The sequence below is a fragment of the Narcine bancroftii genome, chromosome 3, assembly GCF_036971445.1.
Source record: "Narcine bancroftii isolate sNarBan1 chromosome 3, sNarBan1.hap1, whole genome shotgun sequence".
Lineage (NCBI taxonomy): Eukaryota > Metazoa > Chordata > Chondrichthyes > Torpediniformes > Narcinidae > Narcine > Narcine bancroftii.
Window position 1 is genome coordinate 257539005 of NC_091471.1, and position 21406 is coordinate 257560410.

A 21406-nucleotide genomic window follows, 5' to 3' on the forward strand; every position below is an offset into this window, starting at 1 on the left:
TGGTCTGTCAAATCTTCGTCAGTTTCCCCTTCAATGTCCTGGTCTGTCAAATCTTCACCAGTTTCCCCTTCAATATACTGGTCTGTCAAATCTTCAGCAATGTCCCCTTCAATGTCTTGGTCTGTTAAATATTCACCAGTTTCCCCTTTAATGTCCTGATCTGTCAAATCTTCAGCAGTTTCCCCTTCAATATCCTGGTCTATTCAATCTTCAGCAGTGTCCTCTTTAATATCTTGGTTTGTCAAATCTTCAGCAGTTTCCCCTTTATTGTCCTGATCTGTCAAATGTTCAGCAGTTTCCCCTTCAATGTCCTGGTCTGTCAAATCTTCAGCAGTTTCCCCTTCAATGTCCTGGTCTGTCAAATCTTCACCAGCTTCCCCTTCAATGTCCTGGTCAGTCAAATCTTCAGCAGTTTCCCCTTCAATCTCCTGGTCTGTTAAATCTTCACCAGTTTCCCATTCAATGACCTGGTCTGTCAAATCTTCAGCAGTTTCCCCTTCAATATCCTGGTCTATTCAATCTTCAGTAGTGTCTTCTTTAATGTCTTGGTCTGTCAAATCTTCAGCAGTGTCCCCTTCAATGTCTTGGTCTGTTAAATATTCACCAGTTTCCCCTTTAATGTCCTGATCTGTCAAATCTTCAGCAGTTTCCCCTTCAATATCCTGGTCTATTCAATCTTCAGCAGTGTCCTCTTTAATATCTTGGTTTGTCAAATCTTCAGCAGTTTCCCCTTTATTGTCCTGATCTGTCAAATGTTCAGCAGTTTCCCCTTCAATGTCCTGGTCTGTCAAATCTTCAGCAGTTTCCCCTTCAATGTCCTGGTCGTTCAAATCTTCAGCAGTGTCCCCTTCAATGTCCTGGTCTGTCAAATCTTCACCACTTTCCCCTTCAATGTCCTGGTCTGTTAAATCTTCAGCAGTTTCCACTTCAATGTCCTGGTCTGTCAAATCTTCACCAGTTTCCCCTTCAATGTCCCGATCTGTCAAATCTTTAGCAGTTTCCACTTCAATAACCTGGTCTGTCAAATCTTCAGCCGTTTCCTCTTCAATGTTCTGCTCTGTCAAATCTTCAGCAGTTTCCCCTTCGATCACATGGGCTGTCAAATCTTCTCCAGTTTGCCCTTCAATATCCTGGTCTGTCAAATCTTCACCAGTTTCCCCTTCAATGTCCTGGTCTGTCAAATCATCGCCAGTTTCCCCTTCAATGTCCTGGTCTGTCAAATCTTCACCAGTTTCCCCTTCAATGTCCTGGTCTATCAAATTTTCAGCAGTTTCCCCTTTAATGTCCTGGTCTGTTCAATCTTCAGCAGTGTCCCCTTCAATGTCTTGGTCTGTTCATTCTTCAGCAGTTTCCCCTTAAATGTCCTAGTCTGACAAATCTTCACCAGTTTCCCCTTCAATATCCTCGTCTGTCAAATCTTCACCAGTTTCCACTTCAATGTCCTGGTCTGTCAAATCTTCAGCAGTGTCCCTTTCAATGTCTTGGTCTGTTAAATCTTCACCAGTTTCCCCTTTAATGTCCTGATCTGTCAAATCTTTAGCAGTTTCCACTTCAATAACCTGGTCTGTCAAATCTTCAGCCGTTTCCTCTTCAATGTTCTGCTCTGTCAAATCTTCAGCAGTTTCCCCTTCGATCACATGGGCTGTCAAATCTTCTCCAGTTTGCCCTTCAATATCCTGGTCTGTCAAATCTTCACCAGTTTCCCCTTCAATGTCCTGGTCTGTCAAATCATCGCCAGTTTCCCCTTCAATGTCCTGGTCTGTCAAATCTTCACCAGTTTCCCCTTCAATGTCCTGGTCTATCAAATTTTCAGCAGTTTCCCCTTCAATGTCCTGGTCTCTCAAATCTTCAGCAGTTTCCCCTTCAATGTCCTGGTCTGTTCAATCTTCAGCAGATTACCCTTCAATGTCCTGGTCTGTCAAATCTTCACCAGTTTCCCCTTCAATGTCCTGGTCTGTCAAATCTTCACCAGTTTCCCCTTCAATGTCCTCATCTGTCAAATCTTCAGCAGTTTTCCGTTCAACGTCCTGGTCTATTCAATCTTCAGCAGTTTCCCGTTCAATGTCTTGGTCTGTTCAATCTTCACCCGTGTTCCCTTCAATGTCCTGTTCTGTCAAATCTTCACCAGTTTCCTCTTCAATGTCCTGCTCTGTCAAATCTTCACCAGATTCCCCTTCAATGTCCTGGTCTGTCAAATCTTCAGCAGTGTCCCCTTCAATGTCCTGTTCTGTCAAATCTTCAGCAGTTTCCCCTTCAATGTCCTGGTCGTTCAAATCTTCAGCAGTGTCCCCTTCAATGTCCTGGTCTGTCAAATCTTCACCAGTTTCCCCTTCAATGTCCTGGTCTGTTAAATCTTCAGCAGATTCCCCTTCAATGTCCTGGTCTGTCAAATCTTCAGCAGTGTCCCCTTCAATGTCCTGTTCTGTCAAATCTTCAGCAGTTTCCCCTTCAATGTCCTGGTCGTTCAAATCTTCAGCAGTGTCCCCTTCAATGTCCTGGTCTGTCAAATCTTCACCAGTTTCCCCTTCAATGTCCTGGTCTGTTAAATCATCAGCAGTTTCCACTTCAATGTCCTGGTCTGTCAAATCTTCACCAGTTTCCCCTTCAATGTCCCGATTTGTCAAATCTTCAGCAGTTTCCCCTTCAATGTCCTGGTCTCTCAAATCTTCAGCAGTTTCCCCTTCAATGTCCTGGTCTGTTCAATCTTCAGCAGTGTCCCCTTCAATGTCTTGGTCTGTTCATTCTTCAGCAGTTTCCCCTTCAATGTCCTTGTCTGTCAAATCTTCACCAGTTTCCCCTTCAATGTCCTAGTCTGACAGATCTTCACCAGTTTCCCCTTCAATATCCTCGTCTGTCAAATCTTCACCGGTTTCCCCTTCAATGTCCTGGTCTGTCAAATCTTCAGCAGTTTCCCCTTCAATGTCCTGGTCTGTCAAATCTTCACCAGTTTCCCCTTCAATGTCCTGATCTGTCAAATCTTCAGCAGTTTTCCGTTCAACGTCCTGGTCTATTCAATCTTCAGCAGTTTCCCCTTCAATGTCTTGGACTGTTCAATCTTCACCCGTGTTCCCTTCAATGTCCTGTTCTGTCAAATCTTCACTAGTTTCCTCTTCAATGTCCTGCTCTGTCAAATCTTCACCAGATTCCCCTTCAATGTCCTGGTCTGTCAAATCTTCAGCAGTGTCCCCTTCAATGTCCTGTTCTGTCAAATCTTCAGCAGTTTCCCCTTCAATGTCCTGGTCGTTCAAATCTTCAGCAGTGTCCCCTTCAATGTCCTGGTCTGTCAAATCTTCACCACTTTCCCCTTCAATGTCCTGGTCTGTTAAATCTTCAGCAGTTTCCACTTCAATGTCCTGGTCTGTCAAATCTTCACCAGTTTCCCCTTCAATGTCCCGATCTGTCAAATCTTTAGCAGTTTCCACTTCAATAACCTGGTCTGTCAAATCTTCAGCCGTTTCCTCTTCAATGTTCTGCTCTGTCAAATCTTCAGCAGTTTCCCCTTCGATCACATGGGCTGTCAAATCTTCTCCAGTTTGCCCTTCAATATCCTGGTCTGTCAAATCTTCACCAGTTTCCCCTTCAATGTCCTGGTCTGTCAAATCATCGCCAGTTTCCCCTTCAATGTCCTGGTCTGTCAAATCTTCACCAGTTTCCCCTTCAATGTCCTGGTCTATCAAATTTTCAGCAGTTTCCCCTTCAATGTCCTGGTCTGTTCAATCTTCAGCAGTGTCCCCTTCAATGTCTTGGTCTGTTCATTCTTCAGCAGTTTCCCCTTAAATGTCCTAGTCTGACAAATCTTCACCAGTTTCCCCTTCAATATCCTCGTCTGTCAAATCTTCACCAGTTTCCACTTCAATGTCCTGGTCTGTCAAATCTTCAGCAGTGTCCCTTTCAATGTCTTGGTCTGTTAAATCTTCACCAGTTTCCCCTTTAATGTCCTGATCTGTCAAATCTTTAGCAGTTTCCACTTCAATAACCTGGTCTGTCAAATCTTCAGCCGTTTCCTCTTCAATGTTCTGCTCTGTCAAATCTTCAGCAGTTTCCCCTTCGATCACATGGGCTGTCAAATCTTCTCCAGTTTGCCCTTCAATATCCTGGTCTGTCAAATCTTCACCAGTTTCCCCTTCAATGTCCTGGTCTGTCAAATCATCGCCAGTTTCCCCTTCAATGTCCTGGTCTGTCAAATCTTCACCAGTTTCCCCTTCAATGTCCTGGTCTATCAAATTTTCAGCAGTTTCCCCTTCAATGTCCTGGTCTCTCAAATCTTCAGCAGTTTCCCCTTCAATGTCCTGGTCTGTTCAATCTTCAGCAGTGTCCCCTTCAATGTCTTGGTCTGTTCATTCTTCAGCAGTTTCCCCTTAAATGTCCTAGTCTGACAAATCTTCACCAGTTTCCCCTTCAATATCCTCGTCTGTCAAATCTTCACCAGTTTCCACTTCAATGTCCTGGTCTGTCAAATCTTCAGCAGTTTCCCCTTCAATGTCCTGGTCTGTTCAATCTTCAGCAGTGTACCCTTCAATATCGTAGTCTGTTAAATCTTCACGAGTTTCCCCTTTATTGTCCTGATCTGTCAAATCTTCAGCAGATTACCCTTCAATGTCCTGGTCTATTCAATCTTCAGCAGTGTCCCCTTCAATGTCTTGGTCTGTCAAAACTTCAGCAGTGACCCCTTCAATGTCTTGGTCTGTTAAATCTTCAGCAGTTTCCCCTTCAATGTCCTGGTCTGTCAAATCTTCACCAGTTTCCCCTTCAATGTCCTGGTCTGTCAAATCTTCAGCAGTTTCCCCTTCAATCTCCTGGTCTGTTAAATCTTCACCAGTTTCCCCTTTAATGTCCTGATCTGTCAAATCTTCAGCAGTTTCCTCTTCAATCTTCTGCTCTGTTAAATATTCACCAGTTTCCCCTTCAATGACCTGGTCTGTCAAATCTTCAGCAGTTTCCCCTTCAATGTCCTGGTCTATTCAATATTCAGTAGTGTCCTCTTTAATGTCTCGGTCTGTCAAATCTTCAGCAGTGTCCCCTTCAATGTCCTTGTCTGTCAAATCTTCACCAGTTTCCCCTTCAATGTCCTGGTCAGTCAAATCTTCAGCAGTGTCCCCTTCAATGTCCTGTTCTGTCAAATCTTCAGCAGTTTCCCGTTCAATGTCTTGGTCTGTTCAATCTTCACCCGTGTTCCCTTCAATGTCCTGTTCTGTCAAATCTTCACCAGTTTCCTCTTCAATGTCCTGCTCTGTCAAATCTTCACCAGATTCCCCTTCAATGTCCTGGTCTGTCAAATCTTCACCAGATTCCCCTTCAATGTCCTGGTCGTTCAAATCTTCAGCAGTGTCCCCTTCATTGTCCTGGTCTGTCAAATCTTCACCAGTTTCCCCTTCAATGTCCTGGTCTGTCAAATCTTCAGCAGTTTCCACTTCAATGTCCTGGTCTGTCAAATCTTCACCAGTTTCCCCTTCAATGTCCCGATCTGTCTAATCTACAGCAGTTTCCACTTCAATAACCTGGTCTGTCAAATCTTCAGCCGTTTCCTCTTCAATGTTCTGCTCTGTCAAATCTTCAGCAGTTTCCCCTTCGATCACATGGGCTGTCAAATCTACTCCAGTTTGCCCTTCAATTACCTGGTCTGTCAAATCTTCACCAGTTTCCCCTTCAATGTCCTGGTCTGTCAAATCATCGCCAGTTTCCCCTTCAATGTCCTGGTCTGTCAAATCTTCACCAGTTTCCCCTTCAATGTCCTGGTCTATCAAATTTTCAGCAGTTTCCCCTTCAATGTCCTGGTCTCTCAAATCTTCAGCAGTTTCCCCTTCAATGTCCTGGTCTGTTCAATCTTCAGCAGTGTCCCCTTCAATGTCTTGGTCTGTTCATTCTTCAGCAGTTTCCCCTTAAATGTCCTAGTCTGACAAATCTTCACCAGTTTCCCCTTCAATATCCTCGTCTGTCAAATCTTCACCAGTTTCCACTTCAATGTCCTGGTCTGTCAAATCTTCAGCAGTGTCCCTTTCAATGTCTTGGTCTGTTAAATCTTCACCAGTTTCCCCTTTAATGTCCTGATCTGTCAAATCTTTAGCAGTTTCCACTTCAATAACCTGGTCTGTCAAATCTTCAGCCGTTTCCTCTTCAATGTTCTGCTCTGTCAAATCTTCAGCAGTTTCCCCTTCGATCACATGGGCTGTCAAATCTTCTCCAGTTTGCCCTTCAATATCCTGGTCTGTCAAATCTTCACCAGTTTCCCCTTCAATGTCCTGGTCTGTCAAATCATCGCCAGTTTCCCCTTCAATGTCCTGGTCTGTCAAATCTTCACCAGTTTCCCCTTCAATGTCCTGGTCTATCAAATTTTCAGCAGTTTCCCCTTCAATGTCCTGGTCTCTCAAATCTTCAGCAGTTTCCCCTTCAATGTCCTGGTCTGTTCAATCTTCAGCAGATTACCCTTCAATGTCCTGGTCTATTCAATCTTCAGCAGTGTCCTCTTTAATGTCTTGGTTTGTCAAATTTTCAGCAGTGACCCCTTCAATGTCTTGGTCTGTTAAATCTTCAGCAGTTTCCCCTTCAATGTCCTGGTCTGTCAAATCTTCACCAGTTTCCCCTTCAATGTCCTGGTCTGTCAAATCTTCAGCAGTTTCCCCTTCAATCTCCTGGTCTGTTAAATCTTCACCAGTTTCCCCTTTAATGTCCTGATCTGTCAAATCTTCAGCAGTTTCCTCTTCAATCTTCTGCTCTGTTAAATATTCACCAGTTTCCCCTTCAATGACCTGGTCTGTCAAATCTTCAGCAGTTTCCCCTTCAATGTCCTGGTCTATTCAATATTCAGTAGTGTCCTCTTTAATGTCTCGGTCTGTCAAATCTTCAGCAGTGTCCCCTTCAATGTCCTTGTCTGTCAAATCTTCACCAGTTTCCCCTTCAATGTCCTGGTCAGTCAAATCTTCAGCAGTGTCCCCTTCAATGTCCTGTTCTGTCAAATCTTCAGCAGTTTCCCGTTCAATGTCTTGGTCTGTTCAATCTTCACCCGTGTTCCCTTCAATGTCCTGTTCTGTCAAATCTTCACCAGTTTCCTCTTCAATGTCCTGCTCTGTCAAATCTTCACCAGATTCCCCTTCAATGTCCTGGTCTGTCAAATCTTCACCAGATTCCCCTTCAATGTCCTGGTCGTTCAAATCTTCAGCAGTGTCCCCTTCATTGTCCTGGTCTGTCAAATCTTCACCAGTTTCCCCTTCAATGTCCTGGTCTGTCAAATCTTCAGCAGTTTCCACTTCAATGTCCTGGTCTGTCAAATCTTCACCAGTTTCCCCTTCAATGTCCCGATCTGTCTAATCTACAGCAGTTTCCACTTCAATAACCTGGTCTGTCAAATCTTCAGCCGTTTCCTCTTCAATGTTCTGCTCTGTCAAATCTTCAGCAGTTTCCCCTTCGATCACATGGGCTGTCAAATCTACTCCAGTTTGCCCTTCAATTACCTGGTCTGTCAAATCTTCACCAGTTTCCCCTTCAATGTCCTGGTCTGTCAAATCTTCGCCAGTTTCCCCTTCAATGTCCTGCTCTGTCAAATCTTCACCAGTTTCCCCTTCAATGTCCTGGTCTATCAAATTTTCAGCAGTTTCCCCTTCAATGTCCTGGTCTCTCAAAATTTTCAGCAGTTTCCCCTTCAATGTCTTGGTCTGTTCAATCTTCAGCAGTTTCCCCTTAAATGTCCTAGTTTGACAAATCTTCAGCAGTTTCCCCTTCAATATCCTGGTCTATTCAATCTTCAGCAGTGTCCTCTTTAATATCTTGGTCTGTCAGATCTTCAGTAGTGTACCCTTCAATATCGTAGTCTGTTAAATCTTCACGAGTTTCCCCTTTATTGTCCTGATCTGTCAAATCTTCAGCAGATTACCCTTCATTGTCCTGGTCTATTCAATCTTCAGCAGTGTCCTCTTTAATGTCTTGGTTTGTCAAATCTTCAGCAGTGTCCCCTTCAATGTCTTGGTCTGTCAAAACTTCAGCAGTGACCCCTTCAATGTCTTGGTCTGTTAAATCTTCAGCAGTGTCCCCTTCAATGTCCTTGTCTGTCAAATCTTCACCAGTTTCCCCTTCAATGTCCTAGTCTGTCAAATCTTCACCAGTTTCCCCTTCAATATCCTAGTCTGCCAAATCTTCAGCAGTTTCCCCTTCAATATCCTCGTCTGTCAGATCTTCACCGGTTTCCCCTTCAATGAACTGGTCTGTCAAATCTTCACCAGTTTCCCCTTCAATGTCCTGGTCTGTCATATCTTCACCAGTTTCCCCTTCAATGTCCTGGTATATTCAATCTTCAGTAGTGTCCTCTTTAATGTCTTGGTCTGTCAAGTCTTCACCAGTTTCCCCTTCAATGTCCTGGTCAGTCAAATCTTCAGCAGTGTCCGCTTCAATGTCCTGTTCTGTCAAATCTTCAGCAGTTTCCCATTCAATATCCTGGTCTATTCAATCTTCAGTAGTGTCCTCTTTAATGTCTTGGTCTGTCAAATCTTCAGCAGTGTCCCCTTCAATGTCCTTGTCTGTCAAATCTTCAGTAGTTTCCCCTTCAATGTCCTAGTCTGTCAAATTTTCACCAGTTTCCCCTTCAATATCCTGGTCTGCCAAATCTTCAGCTGTTTCCCCTTCAATATCCTTGTCTGTCAAATCTTCACCGGTTTCCCCTTCAATGTCCTGGTCTGTCAAATCTTCACCAGTTTCCCCTTCAATGTCCTGATCCGTCAAATCTTCAGCAGTTTCCCCTTCAATGTTCTGGTCTATTCAATCGAAAGCAGTGTCCTCTTTAATGTCCTGGTCTGTCAAATCTTCAGCAGTTTCCCCTTCAATGTCCTGATGAATCAAATCTTCAGCAGTTTCCACTTCTATAACCTGGTCTGTCAAATCTTCAGCCATTTCCTCTTCAATGTTCTGCTCTGTCAAATCTTCAGCAGTTTCCCCTTCGATCACCTGGGCTGTCAAATCTTCTCCAGTTTCCCCTTCAATATCCTGGTCTGTCAAATCTTCACCAGTTTCCCCTTCAATGTCCTGGTCTGTCAAATCTTCGTCAGTTTCCCCTTCAATGTCCTGGTCTGTCAAATCTTCACCAGTTTCCCCTTCAATATACTGGTCTGTCAAATCTTCAGCAATGTCCCCTTCAATGTCTTGGTCTGTTAAATATTCACCAGTTTCCCCTTTAATGTCCTGATCTGTCAAATCTTCAGCAGTTTCCCCTTCAATATCCTGGTCTATTCAATCTTCAGCAGTGTCCTCTTTAATATCTTGGTTTGTCAAATCTTCAGCAGTTTCCCCTTTATTGTCCTGATCTGTCAAATGTTCAGCAGTTTCCCCTTCAATGTCCTGGTCTGTCAAATCTTCAGCAGTTTCCCCTTCAATGTCCTGGTCTGTCAAATCTTCACCAGCTTCCCCTTCAATGTCCTGGTCAGTCAAATCTTCAGCAGTTTCCCCTTCAATCTCCTGGTCTGTTAAATCTTCACCAGTTTCCCATTCAATGACCTGGTCTGTCAAATCTTCAGCAGTTTCCCCTTCAATATCCTGGTCTATTCAATCTTCAGTAGTGTCTTCTTTAATGTCTTGGTCTGTCAAATCTTCAGCAGTGTCCCCTTCAATGTCTTGGTCTGTTAAATATTCACCAGTTTCCCCTTTAATGTCCTGATCTGTCAAATCTTCAGCAGTTTCCCCTTCAATATCCTGGTCTATTCAATCTTCAGCAGTGTCCTCTTTAATATCTTGGTTTGTCAAATCTTCAGCAGTTTCCCCTTTATTGTCCTGATCTGTCAAATGTTCAGCAGTTTCCCCTTCAATGTCCTGGTCTGTCAAATCTTCAGCAGTTTCCCCTTCAATGTCCTGGTCGTTCAAATCTTCAGCAGTGTCCCCTTCAATGTCCTGGTCTGTCAAATCTTCACCACTTTCCCCTTCAATGTCCTGGTCTGTTAAATCTTCAGCAGTTTCCACTTCAATGTCCTGGTCTGTCAAATCTTCACCAGTTTCCCCTTCAATGTCCCGATCTGTCAAATCTTTAGCAGTTTCCACTTCAATAACCTGGTCTGTCAAATCTTCAGCCGTTTCCTCTTCAATGTTCTGCTCTGTCAAATCTTCAGCAGTTTCCCCTTCGATCACATGGGCTGTCAAATCTTCTCCAGTTTGCCCTTCAATATCCTGGTCTGTCAAATCTTCACCAGTTTCCCCTTCAATGTCCTGGTCTGTCAAATCATCGCCAGTTTCCCCTTCAATGTCCTGGTCTGTCAAATCTTCACCAGTTTCCCCTTCAATGTCCTGGTCTATCAAATTTTCAGCAGTTTCCCCTTTAATGTCCTGGTCTGTTCAATCTTCAGCAGTGTCCCCTTCAATGTCTTGGTCTGTTCATTCTTCAGCAGTTTCCCCTTAAATGTCCTAGTCTGACAAATCTTCACCAGTTTCCCCTTCAATATCCTCGTCTGTCAAATCTTCACCAGTTTCCACTTCAATGTCCTGGTCTGTCAAATCTTCAGCAGTGTCCCTTTCAATGTCTTGGTCTGTTAAATCTTCACCAGTTTCCCCTTTAATGTCCTGATCTGTCAAATCTTTAGCAGTTTCCACTTCAATAACCTGGTCTGTCAAATCTTCAGCCGTTTCCTCTTCAATGTTCTGCTCTGTCAAATCTTCAGCAGTTTCCCCTTCGATCACATGGGCTGTCAAATCTTCTCCAGTTTGCCCTTCAATATCCTGGTCTGTCAAATCTTCACCAGTTTCCCCTTCAATGTCCTGGTCTGTCAAATCATCGCCAGTTTCCCCTTCAATGTCCTGGTCTGTCAAATCTTCACCAGTTTCCCCTTCAATGTCCTGGTCTATCAAATTTTCAGCAGTTTCCCCTTCAATGTCCTGGTCTCTCAAATCTTCAGCAGTTTCCCCTTCAATGTCCTGGTCTGTTCAATCTTCAGCAGTGTCCCCTTCAATGTCTTGGTCTGTTCATTCTTCAGCAGTTTCCCCTTAAATGTCCTAGTCTGACAAATCTTCACCAGTTTCCCCTTCAATATCCTCGTCTGTCAAATCTTCACCAGTTTCCACTTCAATGTCCTGGTCTGTCAAATCTTCAGCAGTTTCCCCTTCAATGTCCTGGTCTGTTCAATCTTCAGCAGTGTACCCTTCAATATCGTAGTCTGTTAAATCTTCACGAGTTTCCCCTTTATTGTCCTGATCTGTCAAATCTTCAGCAGATTACCCTTCAATGTCCTGGTCTATTCAATCTTCAGCAGTGTCCCCTTCAATGTCTTGGTCTGTCAAAACTTCAGCAGTGACCCCTTCAATGTCTTGGTCTGTTAAATCTTCAGCAGTTTCCCCTTCAATGTCCTGGTCTGTCAAATCTTCACCAGTTTCCCCTTCAATGTCCTGGTCTGTCAAATCTTCAGCAGTTTCCCCTTCAATCTCCTGGTCTGTTAAATCTTCACCAGTTTCCCCTTTAATGTCCTGATCTGTCAAATCTTCAGCAGTTTCCTCTTCAATCTTCTGCTCTGTTAAATATTCACCAGTTTCCCCTTCAATGACCTGGTCTGTCAAATCTTCAGCAGTTTCCCCTTCAATGTCCTGGTCTATTCAATATTCAGTAGTGTCCTCTTTAATGTCTCGGTCTGTCAAATCTTCAGCAGTGTCCCCTTCAATGTCCTTGTCTGTCAAATCTTCACCAGTTTCCCCTTCAATGTCCTGGTCAGTCAAATCTTCAGCAGTGTCCCCTTCAATGTCCTGTTCTGTCAAATCTTCAGCAGTTTCCCGTTCAATGTCTTGGTCTGTTCAATCTTCACCCGTGTTCCCTTCAATGTCCTGTTCTGTCAAATCTTCACCAGTTTCCTCTTCAATGTCCTGCTCTGTCAAATCTTCACCAGATTCCCCTTCAATGTCCTGGTCTGTCAAATCTTCACCAGATTCCCCTTCAATGTCCTGGTCGTTCAAATCTTCAGCAGTGTCCCCTTCATTGTCCTGGTCTGTCAAATCTTCACCAGTTTCCCCTTCAATGTCCTGGTCTGTCAAATCTTCAGCAGTTTCCACTTCAATGTCCTGGTCTGTCAAATCTTCACCAGTTTCCCCTTCAATGTCCCGATCTGTCTAATCTACAGCAGTTTCCACTTCAATAACCTGGTCTGTCAAATCTTCAGCCGTTTCCTCTTCAATGTTCTGCTCTGTCAAATCTTCAGCAGTTTCCCCTTCGATCACATGGGCTGTCAAATCTACTCCAGTTTGCCCTTCAATTACCTGGTCTGTCAAATCTTCACCAGTTTCCCCTTCAATGTCCTGGTCTGTCAAATCATCGCCAGTTTCCCCTTCAATGTCCTGGTCTGTCAAATCTTCACCAGTTTCCCCTTCAATGTCCTGGTCTATCAAATTTTCAGCAGTTTCCCCTTCAATGTCCTGGTCTCTCAAATCTTCAGCAGTTTCCCCTTCAATGTCCTGGTCTGTTCAATCTTCAGCAGTGTCCCCTTCAATGTCTTGGTCTGTTCATTCTTCAGCAGTTTCCCCTTAAATGTCCTAGTCTGACAAATCTTCACCAGTTTCCCCTTCAATATCCTCGTCTGTCAAATCTTCACCAGTTTCCACTTCAATGTCCTGGTCTGTCAAATCTTCAGCAGTGTCCCTTTCAATGTCTTGGTCTGTTAAATCTTCACCAGTTTCCCCTTTAATGTCCTGATCTGTCAAATCTTTAGCAGTTTCCACTTCAATAACCTGGTCTGTCAAATCTTCAGCCGTTTCCTCTTCAATGTTCTGCTCTGTCAAATCTTCAGCAGTTTCCCCTTCGATCACATGGGCTGTCAAATCTTCTCCAGTTTGCCCTTCAATATCCTGGTCTGTCAAATCTTCACCAGTTTCCCCTTCAATGTCCTGGTCTGTCAAATCATCGCCAGTTTCCCCTTCAATGTCCTGGTCTGTCAAATCTTCACCAGTTTCCCCTTCAATGTCCTGGTCTATCAAATTTTCAGCAGTTTCCCCTTCAATGTCCTGGTCTCTCAAATCTTCAGCAGTTTCCCCTTCAATGTCCTGGTCTGTTCAATCTTCAGCAGATTACCCTTCAATGTCCTGGTCTATTCAATCTTCAGCAGTGTCCTCTTTAATGTCTTGGTTTGTCAAATTTTCAGCAGTGACCCCTTCAATGTCTTGGTCTGTTAAATCTTCAGCAGTTTCCCCTTCAATGTCCTGGTCTGTCAAATCTTCACCAGTTTCCCCTTCAATGTCCTGGTCTGTCAAATCTTCAGCAGTTTCCCCTTCAATCTCCTGGTCTGTTAAATCTTCACCAGTTTCCCCTTTAATGTCCTGATCTGTCAAATCTTCAGCAGTTTCCTCTTCAATCTTCTGCTCTGTTAAATATTCACCAGTTTCCCCTTCAATGACCTGGTCTGTCAAATCTTCAGCAGTTTCCCCTTCAATGTCCTGGTCTATTCAATATTCAGTAGTGTCCTCTTTAATGTCTCGGTCTGTCAAATCTTCAGCAGTGTCCCCTTCAATGTCCTTGTCTGTCAAATCTTCACCAGTTTCCCCTTCAATGTCCTGGTCAGTCAAATCTTCAGCAGTGTCCCCTTCAATGTCCTGTTCTGTCAAATCTTCAGCAGTTTCCCGTTCAATGTCTTGGTCTGTTCAATCTTCACCCGTGTTCCCTTCAATGTCCTGTTCTGTCAAATCTTCACCAGTTTCCTCTTCAATGTCCTGCTCTGTCAAATCTTCACCAGATTCCCCTTCAATGTCCTGGTCTGTCAAATCTTCACCAGATTCCCCTTCAATGTCCTGGTCGTTCAAATCTTCAGCAGTGTCCCCTTCATTGTCCTGGTCTGTCAAATCTTCACCAGTTTCCCCTTCAATGTCCTGGTCTGTCAAATCTTCAGCAGTTTCCACTTCAATGTCCTGGTCTGTCAAATCTTCACCAGTTTCCCCTTCAATGTCCCGATCTGTCTAATCTACAGCAGTTTCCACTTCAATAACCTGGTCTGTCAAATCTTCAGCCGTTTCCTCTTCAATGTTCTGCTCTGTCAAATCTTCAGCAGTTTCCCCTTCGATCACATGGGCTGTCAAATCTACTCCAGTTTGCCCTTCAATTACCTGGTCTGTCAAATCTTCACCAGTTTCCCCTTCAATGTCCTGGTCTGTCAAATCTTCGCCAGTTTCCCCTTCAATGTCCTGCTCTGTCAAATCTTCACCAGTTTCCCCTTCAATGTCCTGGTCTATCAAATTTTCAGCAGTTTCCCCTTCAATGTCCTGGTCTCTCAAAATTTTCAGCAGTTTCCCCTTCAATGTCTTGGTCTGTTCAATCTTCAGCAGTTTCCCCTTAAATGTCCTAGTTTGACAAATCTTCAGCAGTTTCCCCTTCAATATCCTGGTCTATTCAATCTTCAGCAGTGTCCTCTTTAATATCTTGGTCTGTCAGATCTTCAGTAGTGTACCCTTCAATATCGTAGTCTGTTAAATCTTCACGAGTTTCCCCTTTATTGTCCTGATCTGTCAAATCTTCAGCAGATTACCCTTCATTGTCCTGGTCTATTCAATCTTCAGCAGTGTCCTCTTTAATGTCTTGGTTTGTCAAATCTTCAGCAGTGTCCCCTTCAATGTCTTGGTCTGTCAAAACTTCAGCAGTGACCCCTTCAATGTCTTGGTCTGTTAAATCTTCAGCAGTGTCCCCTTCAATGTCCTTGTCTGTCAAATCTTCACCAGTTTCCCCTTCAATGTCCTAGTCTGTCAAATCTTCACCAGTTTCCCCTTCAATATCCTAGTCTGCCAAATCTTCAGCAGTTTCCCCTTCAATATCCTCGTCTGTCAGATCTTCACCGGTTTCCCCTTCAATGAACTGGTCTGTCAAATCTTCACCAGTTTCCCCTTCAATGTCCTGGTCTGTCATATCTTCACCAGTTTCCCCTTCAATGTCCTGGTATATTCAATCTTCAGTAGTGTCCTCTTTAATGTCTTGGTCTGTCAAGTCTTCACCAGTTTCCCCTTCAATGTCCTGGTCAGTCAAATCTTCAGCAGTGTCCGCTTCAATGTCCTGTTCTGTCAAATCTTCAGCAGTTTCCCATTCAATATCCTGGTCTATTCAATCTTCAGTAGTGTCCTCTTTAATGTCTTGGTCTGTCAAATCTTCAGCAGTGTCCCCTTCAATGTCCTTGTCTGTCAAATCTTCAGTAGTTTCCCCTTCAATGTCCTAGTCTGTCAAATTTTCACCAGTTTCCCCTTCAATATCCTGGTCTGCCAAATCTTCAGCTATTTCCCCTTCAATATCCTTGTCTGTCAAATCTTCACCGGTTTCCCCTTCAATGTCCTGGTCTGTCAAATCTTCACCAGTTTCCCCTTCAATGTCCTGATCCGTCAAATCTTCAGCAGTTTCCCCTTCAATGTTCTGGTCTATTCAATCGAAAGCAGTGTCCTCTTTAATGTCCTGGTCTGTCAAATCTTCAGCAGTTTCCCCTTCAATGTCCTGATGAATCAAATCTTCAGCAGTTTCCACTTCTATAACCTGGTCTGTCAAATCTTCAGCCATTTCCTCTTCAATGTTCTGCTCTGTCAAATCTTCAGCAGTTTCCCCTTCGATCACCTGGGCTGTCAAATCTTCTCCAGTTTCCCCTTCAATATCCTGGTCTGTCAAATCTTCACCAGTTTCCCCTTCAATGTCCTGGTCTGTCAAATCTTCGTCAGTTTCCCCTTCAATGTCCTGGTCTGTCAAATCTTCACCAGTTTCCCCTTCAATATACTGGTCTGTCAAATCTTCAGCAATGTCCCCTTCAATGTCTTGGTCTGTTAAATATTCACCAGTTTCCCCTTTAATGTCCTGATCTGTCAAATCTTCAGCAGTTTCCCCTTCAATATCCTGGTCTATTCAATCTTCAGCAGTGTCCTCTTTAATATCTTGGTTTGTCAAATCTTCAGCAGTTTCCCCTTTATTGTCCTGATCTGTCAAATGTTCAGCAGTTTCCCCTTCAATGTCCTGGTCTGTCAAATCTTCAGCAGTTTCCCCTTCAATGTCCTGGTCTGTCAAATCTTCACCAGCTTCCCCTTCAATGTCCTGGTCAGTCAAATCTTCAGCAGTTTCCCCTTCAATCTCCTGGTCTGTTAAATCTTCACCAGTTTCCCATTCAATGACCTGGTCTGTCAAATCTTCAGCAGTTTCCCCTTCAATATCCTGGTCTATTCAATCTTCAGTAGTGTCTTCTTTAATGTCTTGGTCTGTCAAATCTTCAGCAGTGTCCCCTTCAATGTCCTGGTCTGTCAAATCTTCACCAGTTTCCCCTTCAATGTCCCGATCTGTCTAATCTTCAGCAGTTTCCACTTCAATAACCTGGTCTATCAAATTTTCAGCAGTTTCCCCTTCAATGTCTTGGTCTGTTCATTCTTCAGCAGTTTCCCCTTAAATGTCCTAGTTTGACAAATCTTCAGCAGTTTCCCCTTCAATATCCTGGTCTATTCAATCTTCAGCAGTGTCCTCTTTAATATCTTGGTCTGTCAGATCTTCAGTAGTGTACCCTTCAATATCGTAGTCTGTTAAATCTTCACGAGTTTCCCCTTTACTGTCCTGATCTGTCAAATCTTCAGCAGATTACCCTTCATTGTCCTGGTCTATTCAATCTTCAGCAGTGTCCTCTTTAATGTCTTGGTTTGTCAAATCTTCAGCAGTGTCCCCTTCAAGGTCTTGGTCTGTCAAAACTTCAGCAGTGACCCCTTCAATGTCTTGGTCTGTTAAATCTTCAGCAGTGTTCCCTTCAATGTCCTTGTCTGTCAAATCTTCACCAGTTTCCCCTTCAATGTCCTAGTCTGTCAAATCTTCAGCAGTTTCCCGTTCAATGTCCTGGTCTATTCAATCTTCAGTAGTGTCCTCTATAATGTCTTGGTCGGTCAAATCTTCAGCAGTGTCCCCTTCAATGTCCTTGTCTGTCAAATCTTCACCAGTTTCCCCTTCAATATCCTCGTCTGTCAAATCTTCACCAGTTTCCACTTCAATGTCCTGGTCTGTCAAATCTTCAGCAGTGTCCCCTTCAATGTCTTGGTCTGTTAAATCTTCACCAGTTTCCCCTTTAATGTCCTGATCTGTCAAATCTTCAGCAGTTTCCCCTTCAATATCCTGGTCTATTCAATCTTCAGCAGTGTCCTCTTTAATATCTTGGTCTGTCAGATCTTCAGCAGTGTACCCTTCAATATCGTAGTCTGTTAAATCTTCACGAGTTTCCCCTTTATTGTCCTGATCTGTCAAATCTTCAGCAGATTACCCTTCAATGTCCTGGTCTATTCAATCTTCAGCAGTGTCCTCTTTAATGTCTTGGTTTGTCAAATTTTCCGCAGTGTCCCCTTCAATGTCTTGGTCTATCAAAACTTCAGCAGTGACCCCTTCAATGTCTTGGTCTGTTAAATCTTCAGCAGTTTCCCCTTCAATGTCCTGGTCTGTCAAATCTTCACCAGTTTCCCCTTCAATGTCCTGGCCTGTCAAATCTTCAGCAGTTTCCCCTTCAATCTCCTGGTCTGTTAAATCTTCACCAGTTTCCCCTTTAATGTCCTGATCTGTCAAATCTTCAGCAGTTTCCTCTTCAATCTTCTGCTCTGTTAAATATTCACCAGTTTCCCCTTCAATGACCTGGTCTGTCAAATCTTCAGCAGTTTCCCCTTCAATGTCCTGGTCTATTCAATATTCAGTAGTGTCCTCTTTAATGTCTTGGTCTGTCAAATCTTCAGCAGTGTCCCCTTCAATGTCCTGGTCTGTCAAATCTTCAGCAGTTTCCACTTCAATGTCCTGGTCTGTCAAATCTTCACCAGTTTCCCCTTCAATGTCCCGATCTGTCTAATCTTCAGCAGTTTCCACTTCAATAACCTGGTCTGTCAAATCTTCAGCCGTTTCCTCTTCAATGTTCTGCTCTGTCAAATCTTCAGCAGTTTCCCCTTCGATCACATGGGCTGTCAAATCTACTCCAGTTTGCCCTTCAATATCCTGGTCTGTCAAATCTTCACCAGTTTCCCCTTCAATGTCCTGGTCTGTCAAATTTTTGCCAGTTTCCCCTTCAAAGTCCTGCTCTGTCAAATCTTCACCAGTTTCCCCTTCAATGTCCTGGTCTATCAAATTTTCAGCAGTTTCCCCTTCAATGTCCTGGTCTCTCAAATCTTCAGCAGTTTCCCCTTCAATGTCCTGGTCTGTTCAATCTTCAGCAGTGTCCCCTTCAATGTCTTGGTCTGTTCATTCTTCAGCAGTTTCCCCTTAAATGTCCTAGTTTGACAAATCTTCACCAGTTTCCCCTTCAATATTCTCGTCTGTCAAATCTTCACCAGTTTCCACTTCAATGTCCTGGTCTGTTAAATCTTCAGCAGTGTCCCCTTCAATGTCTTGGTCTGTTAAATCTTCACCAATTTCCCCTTTATTGTCCTGATCTGTCAAATCTTCAGCAGATTACCCTTCAATGTCTTGGTCTGTTAAATCTTCAGCAGTGTCCCCTTCAATGTCCTTGTCTGTCAAATCTTCACCAGTTTCCCCTTCAATATCCTAGTCTGCCAAATCTTCAGCAGTTTCCCCTTCAATATGCTCGTCTGTCAAATCTTCACCGGTTTCCCCTTCAATGTCCTGGTCTGTCAAATCTTCACCAGTTTCCCCTTCAATGTCCTAGTCTGACAATTCTTCAGCAGTGTCCCCTTCAATGTCCTGTTCTGTCAAATCTTCAGCAGTTTCCCCTTCAATGTCGTTGTCTGTCAAATCTTCAGCAGTGTCCCCTTCAATGTCCTGGTCTGTCAAATCTTCACCAGTTTCCCCTTAAATGTCCTAGTTTGAGAAATCTTCAGCAGTTTCCCCTTCAATATCCTGGTCTATTCAATCTTCAGCAGTGTCCTCTTTAATATCTTGGTCTGTCAGATCTTCAGTAGTGTACCCTTCAATATCGTAGTCTGTTAAATCTTCACGAGTTTCCCCTTTATTGTCCTGATTAGTCAAATCTTCAGCAGATTACCCTTCAATGTCCTGGTCTATTCAATCTTCAGCAGTGTCCTCTTTAATGTCTTGGTTTGTCAAATCTTCAGCAGTGTCCCCTTCAATATCTTGGTCTGTCAAAACTTCAGCAGTGACCCCTTCAATGTCTTGGTCTGTTAAATCTTCAGCAGTGTCCCCTTCAATGTCCTTGTCTGTCAAATCTTCACCAGTTTCCCCTTCAATATCCTAGTCTGCCAAATCTTCAGCAGTTTCCCCTTCAATATCCTCGTCTGCCAAATCTTCACCGGTTTCCCCTTCAATGTCCTGGTCTGTCAAATCTTCACCAGTTTCCCCTTCAATGTCCTAGTCTGACAATTCTTCAGCAGTGTCCCCTTCAATGTCCTGTTCTGTCAAATCTTCAGCAGTTTCCCCTTCAATGTCGTTGTCTGTCAAATCTTCAGCAGTGTCCCCTTCAATGTCCTAGTCAGTCAAAACTTCAGCAGTGACCCCTTCAATGTCTTGGTCTGTTAAATCTTCAGCAGTGTCCCCTTCAATGTCCTTGTTTGTCAAATCTTCACCAGTTTCCCCTTCAATGTACTAGTCTGCCAAATCTTCAGCAGTTTCCCCTTCAATATCCTCGTCTGTCAAATCTTCACCGGTTTCCCCTTCAATGTCCTGGTCTGTCAAATCTTCACCAGTTTCCCCTTCAATGTCCTAGTCTGACAATTCTTCAGCAGTGTCCCCTTCAATGTCCTGTTCTGTCAAATCTTCAGCAGTTTCCCCTTCAATGTCGTTGTCTGTCAAATCTTCAGTAGTTTCCCCTTCAATGTCCTAGTCAGTCAAATCTTCACCAGTTTCCCCTTCAATGTCCTGGTCAGTCAAATCTTCAGCAGTGTCCCCTTCAATGTCCTGTTCTGTCAAATCTTCAGCAGTTTCACATTCAATATCCTGGTCTGTTCAATCTTCAGCAGTGTCCCCTTTAAAGTCTTGGTCTGTTCATTCTTCACCAGTTTCCCCTTCAATGTCCTGGTCTGTCAAATCTTCACCAGTTTCCCCTTCAATGTCCTGGTCTGTCAAATCTTCACCAGTTTCCCCTTCAATGTCCCGATCTGTCTAATCTACAGCAGTTTCCACTTCAATAACCTGGTCTGTCAAATCTTCAGCCGTTTCCTCTTCAATGTTCTGCTCTGTCAAATCTTCAGCAGTTTCCCCTTCGATCACATGGGCTGTCAAATCTACTCCAGTTTGCCCTTCAATTACCTGGTCTGTCAAATCTTCACCAGTTTCCCCTTCAATGTCCTGGTCTGTCAAATCTTCGCCAGTTTCCCCTTCAATGTCCTGCTCTGTCAAATCTTCACCAGTTTCCCCTTCAATGTCCTGGTCTATCAAATTTTCAGCAGTTTCCCCTTCAATGTCCTGGTCTCTCAAAATTTTCAGCAGTTTCCCCTTCAATGTCTTGGTCTGTTCAATCTTCAGCAGTTTCCCCTTAAATGTCCTAGTTTGACAAATCTTCAGCAGTTTCCCCTTCAATATCCTGGTCTATTCAATCTTCAGCAGTGTCCTCTTTAATATCTTGGTCTGTCAGATCTTCAGTAGTGTACCCTTCAATATCGTAGTCTGTTAAATCTTCACGAGTTTCCCCTTTATTGTCCTGATCTGTCAAATCTTCAGCAGATTACCCTTCATTGTCCTGGTCTGTTCAATCTTCAGCAGTGTCCTCTTTAATGTCTTGGTTTGTCAAATCTTCAGCAGTGTCCCCTTCAATGTCTTGGTCTGTCAAAACTTCAGCAGTGACCCCTTCAATGTCTTGGTCTGTTAAATCTTCAGCAGTGTCCCCTTCAATGTCCTTGTCTGTCAAATCTTCACCAGTTTCCCCTTCAATGTCCTAGTCTGTCAAATCTTCACCAGTTTCCCCTTCAATATCCTAGTCTGCCAAATCTTCAGCAGTTTCCCCTTCAATGTCCTGGTCTGTTCAATCTTCAGCAGTGTACCCTTCAATATCGTAGTCTGTTAAATCTTCACGAGTTTCCCCTTTATTGTCCTGATCTGTCAAATCTTCAGCAGATTACCCTTCAATGTCCTGGTCTATTCAATCTTCAGCAGTGTCCTCTTTAATGTCTTGGTTTGTCAAATTTTCAGCAGTGTCCCCTTCAATGTCTTGGTCTGTCAAATCTTCACCAGTTTCCCCTTCAATGTCCTGGTCTGTCAAATCTTCAGCAGTTTCCCCTTCAATCTCCTGGTCTGTTAAATCTTCACCAGTTTCCCCTTTAATGTCCTGATCTGTCAAATCTTCAGCAGTTTCCTCTTCAATCTTCTGCTCTGTTAAATATTCACCAGTTTCCCCTTCAATGACCTGGTCTGTCAAATCTTCAGCAGTTTCCCCTTCAATGTCCTGGTCTATTCAATATTCAGTAGTGTCCTCTTTAATGTCTCGGTCTGTCAAATCTTCAGCAGTGTCCCCTTCAATGTCCTTGTCTGTCAAATCTTCACCAGTTTCCCCTTCAATGTCCTGGTCAGTCAAATCTTCAGCAGTGTCCCCTT

General features: G+C 43.6%; 1 protein-coding gene across 1 annotated transcript in view; it reads right to left on the minus strand.

Moving 5' to 3' along the window:
* LOC138756816 (polysialoglycoprotein-like) overlaps positions 1-20551 on the minus strand; it is a 29342-nt gene extending 8791 nt beyond the window's left edge. Inside the window, exons 1-7 of the mRNA XM_069923205.1 lie at positions 20545-20551; positions 18196-18336; positions 15154-15333; positions 9966-10184; positions 8562-8741; positions 3374-3592; positions 956-1174 (exon numbers count right to left, since the gene is read on the minus strand). Of these exons, the coding sequence (XP_069779306.1) occupies positions 956-1174; positions 3374-3592; positions 8562-8741; positions 9966-10184; positions 15154-15333; positions 18196-18336; positions 20545-20551 (1165 nt within the window). The remainder of the gene's footprint in view (positions 1-955; positions 1175-3373; positions 3593-8561; positions 8742-9965; positions 10185-15153; positions 15334-18195; positions 18337-20544) is intronic.
* Positions 20552-21406: the final 855 nt, after the last annotated feature.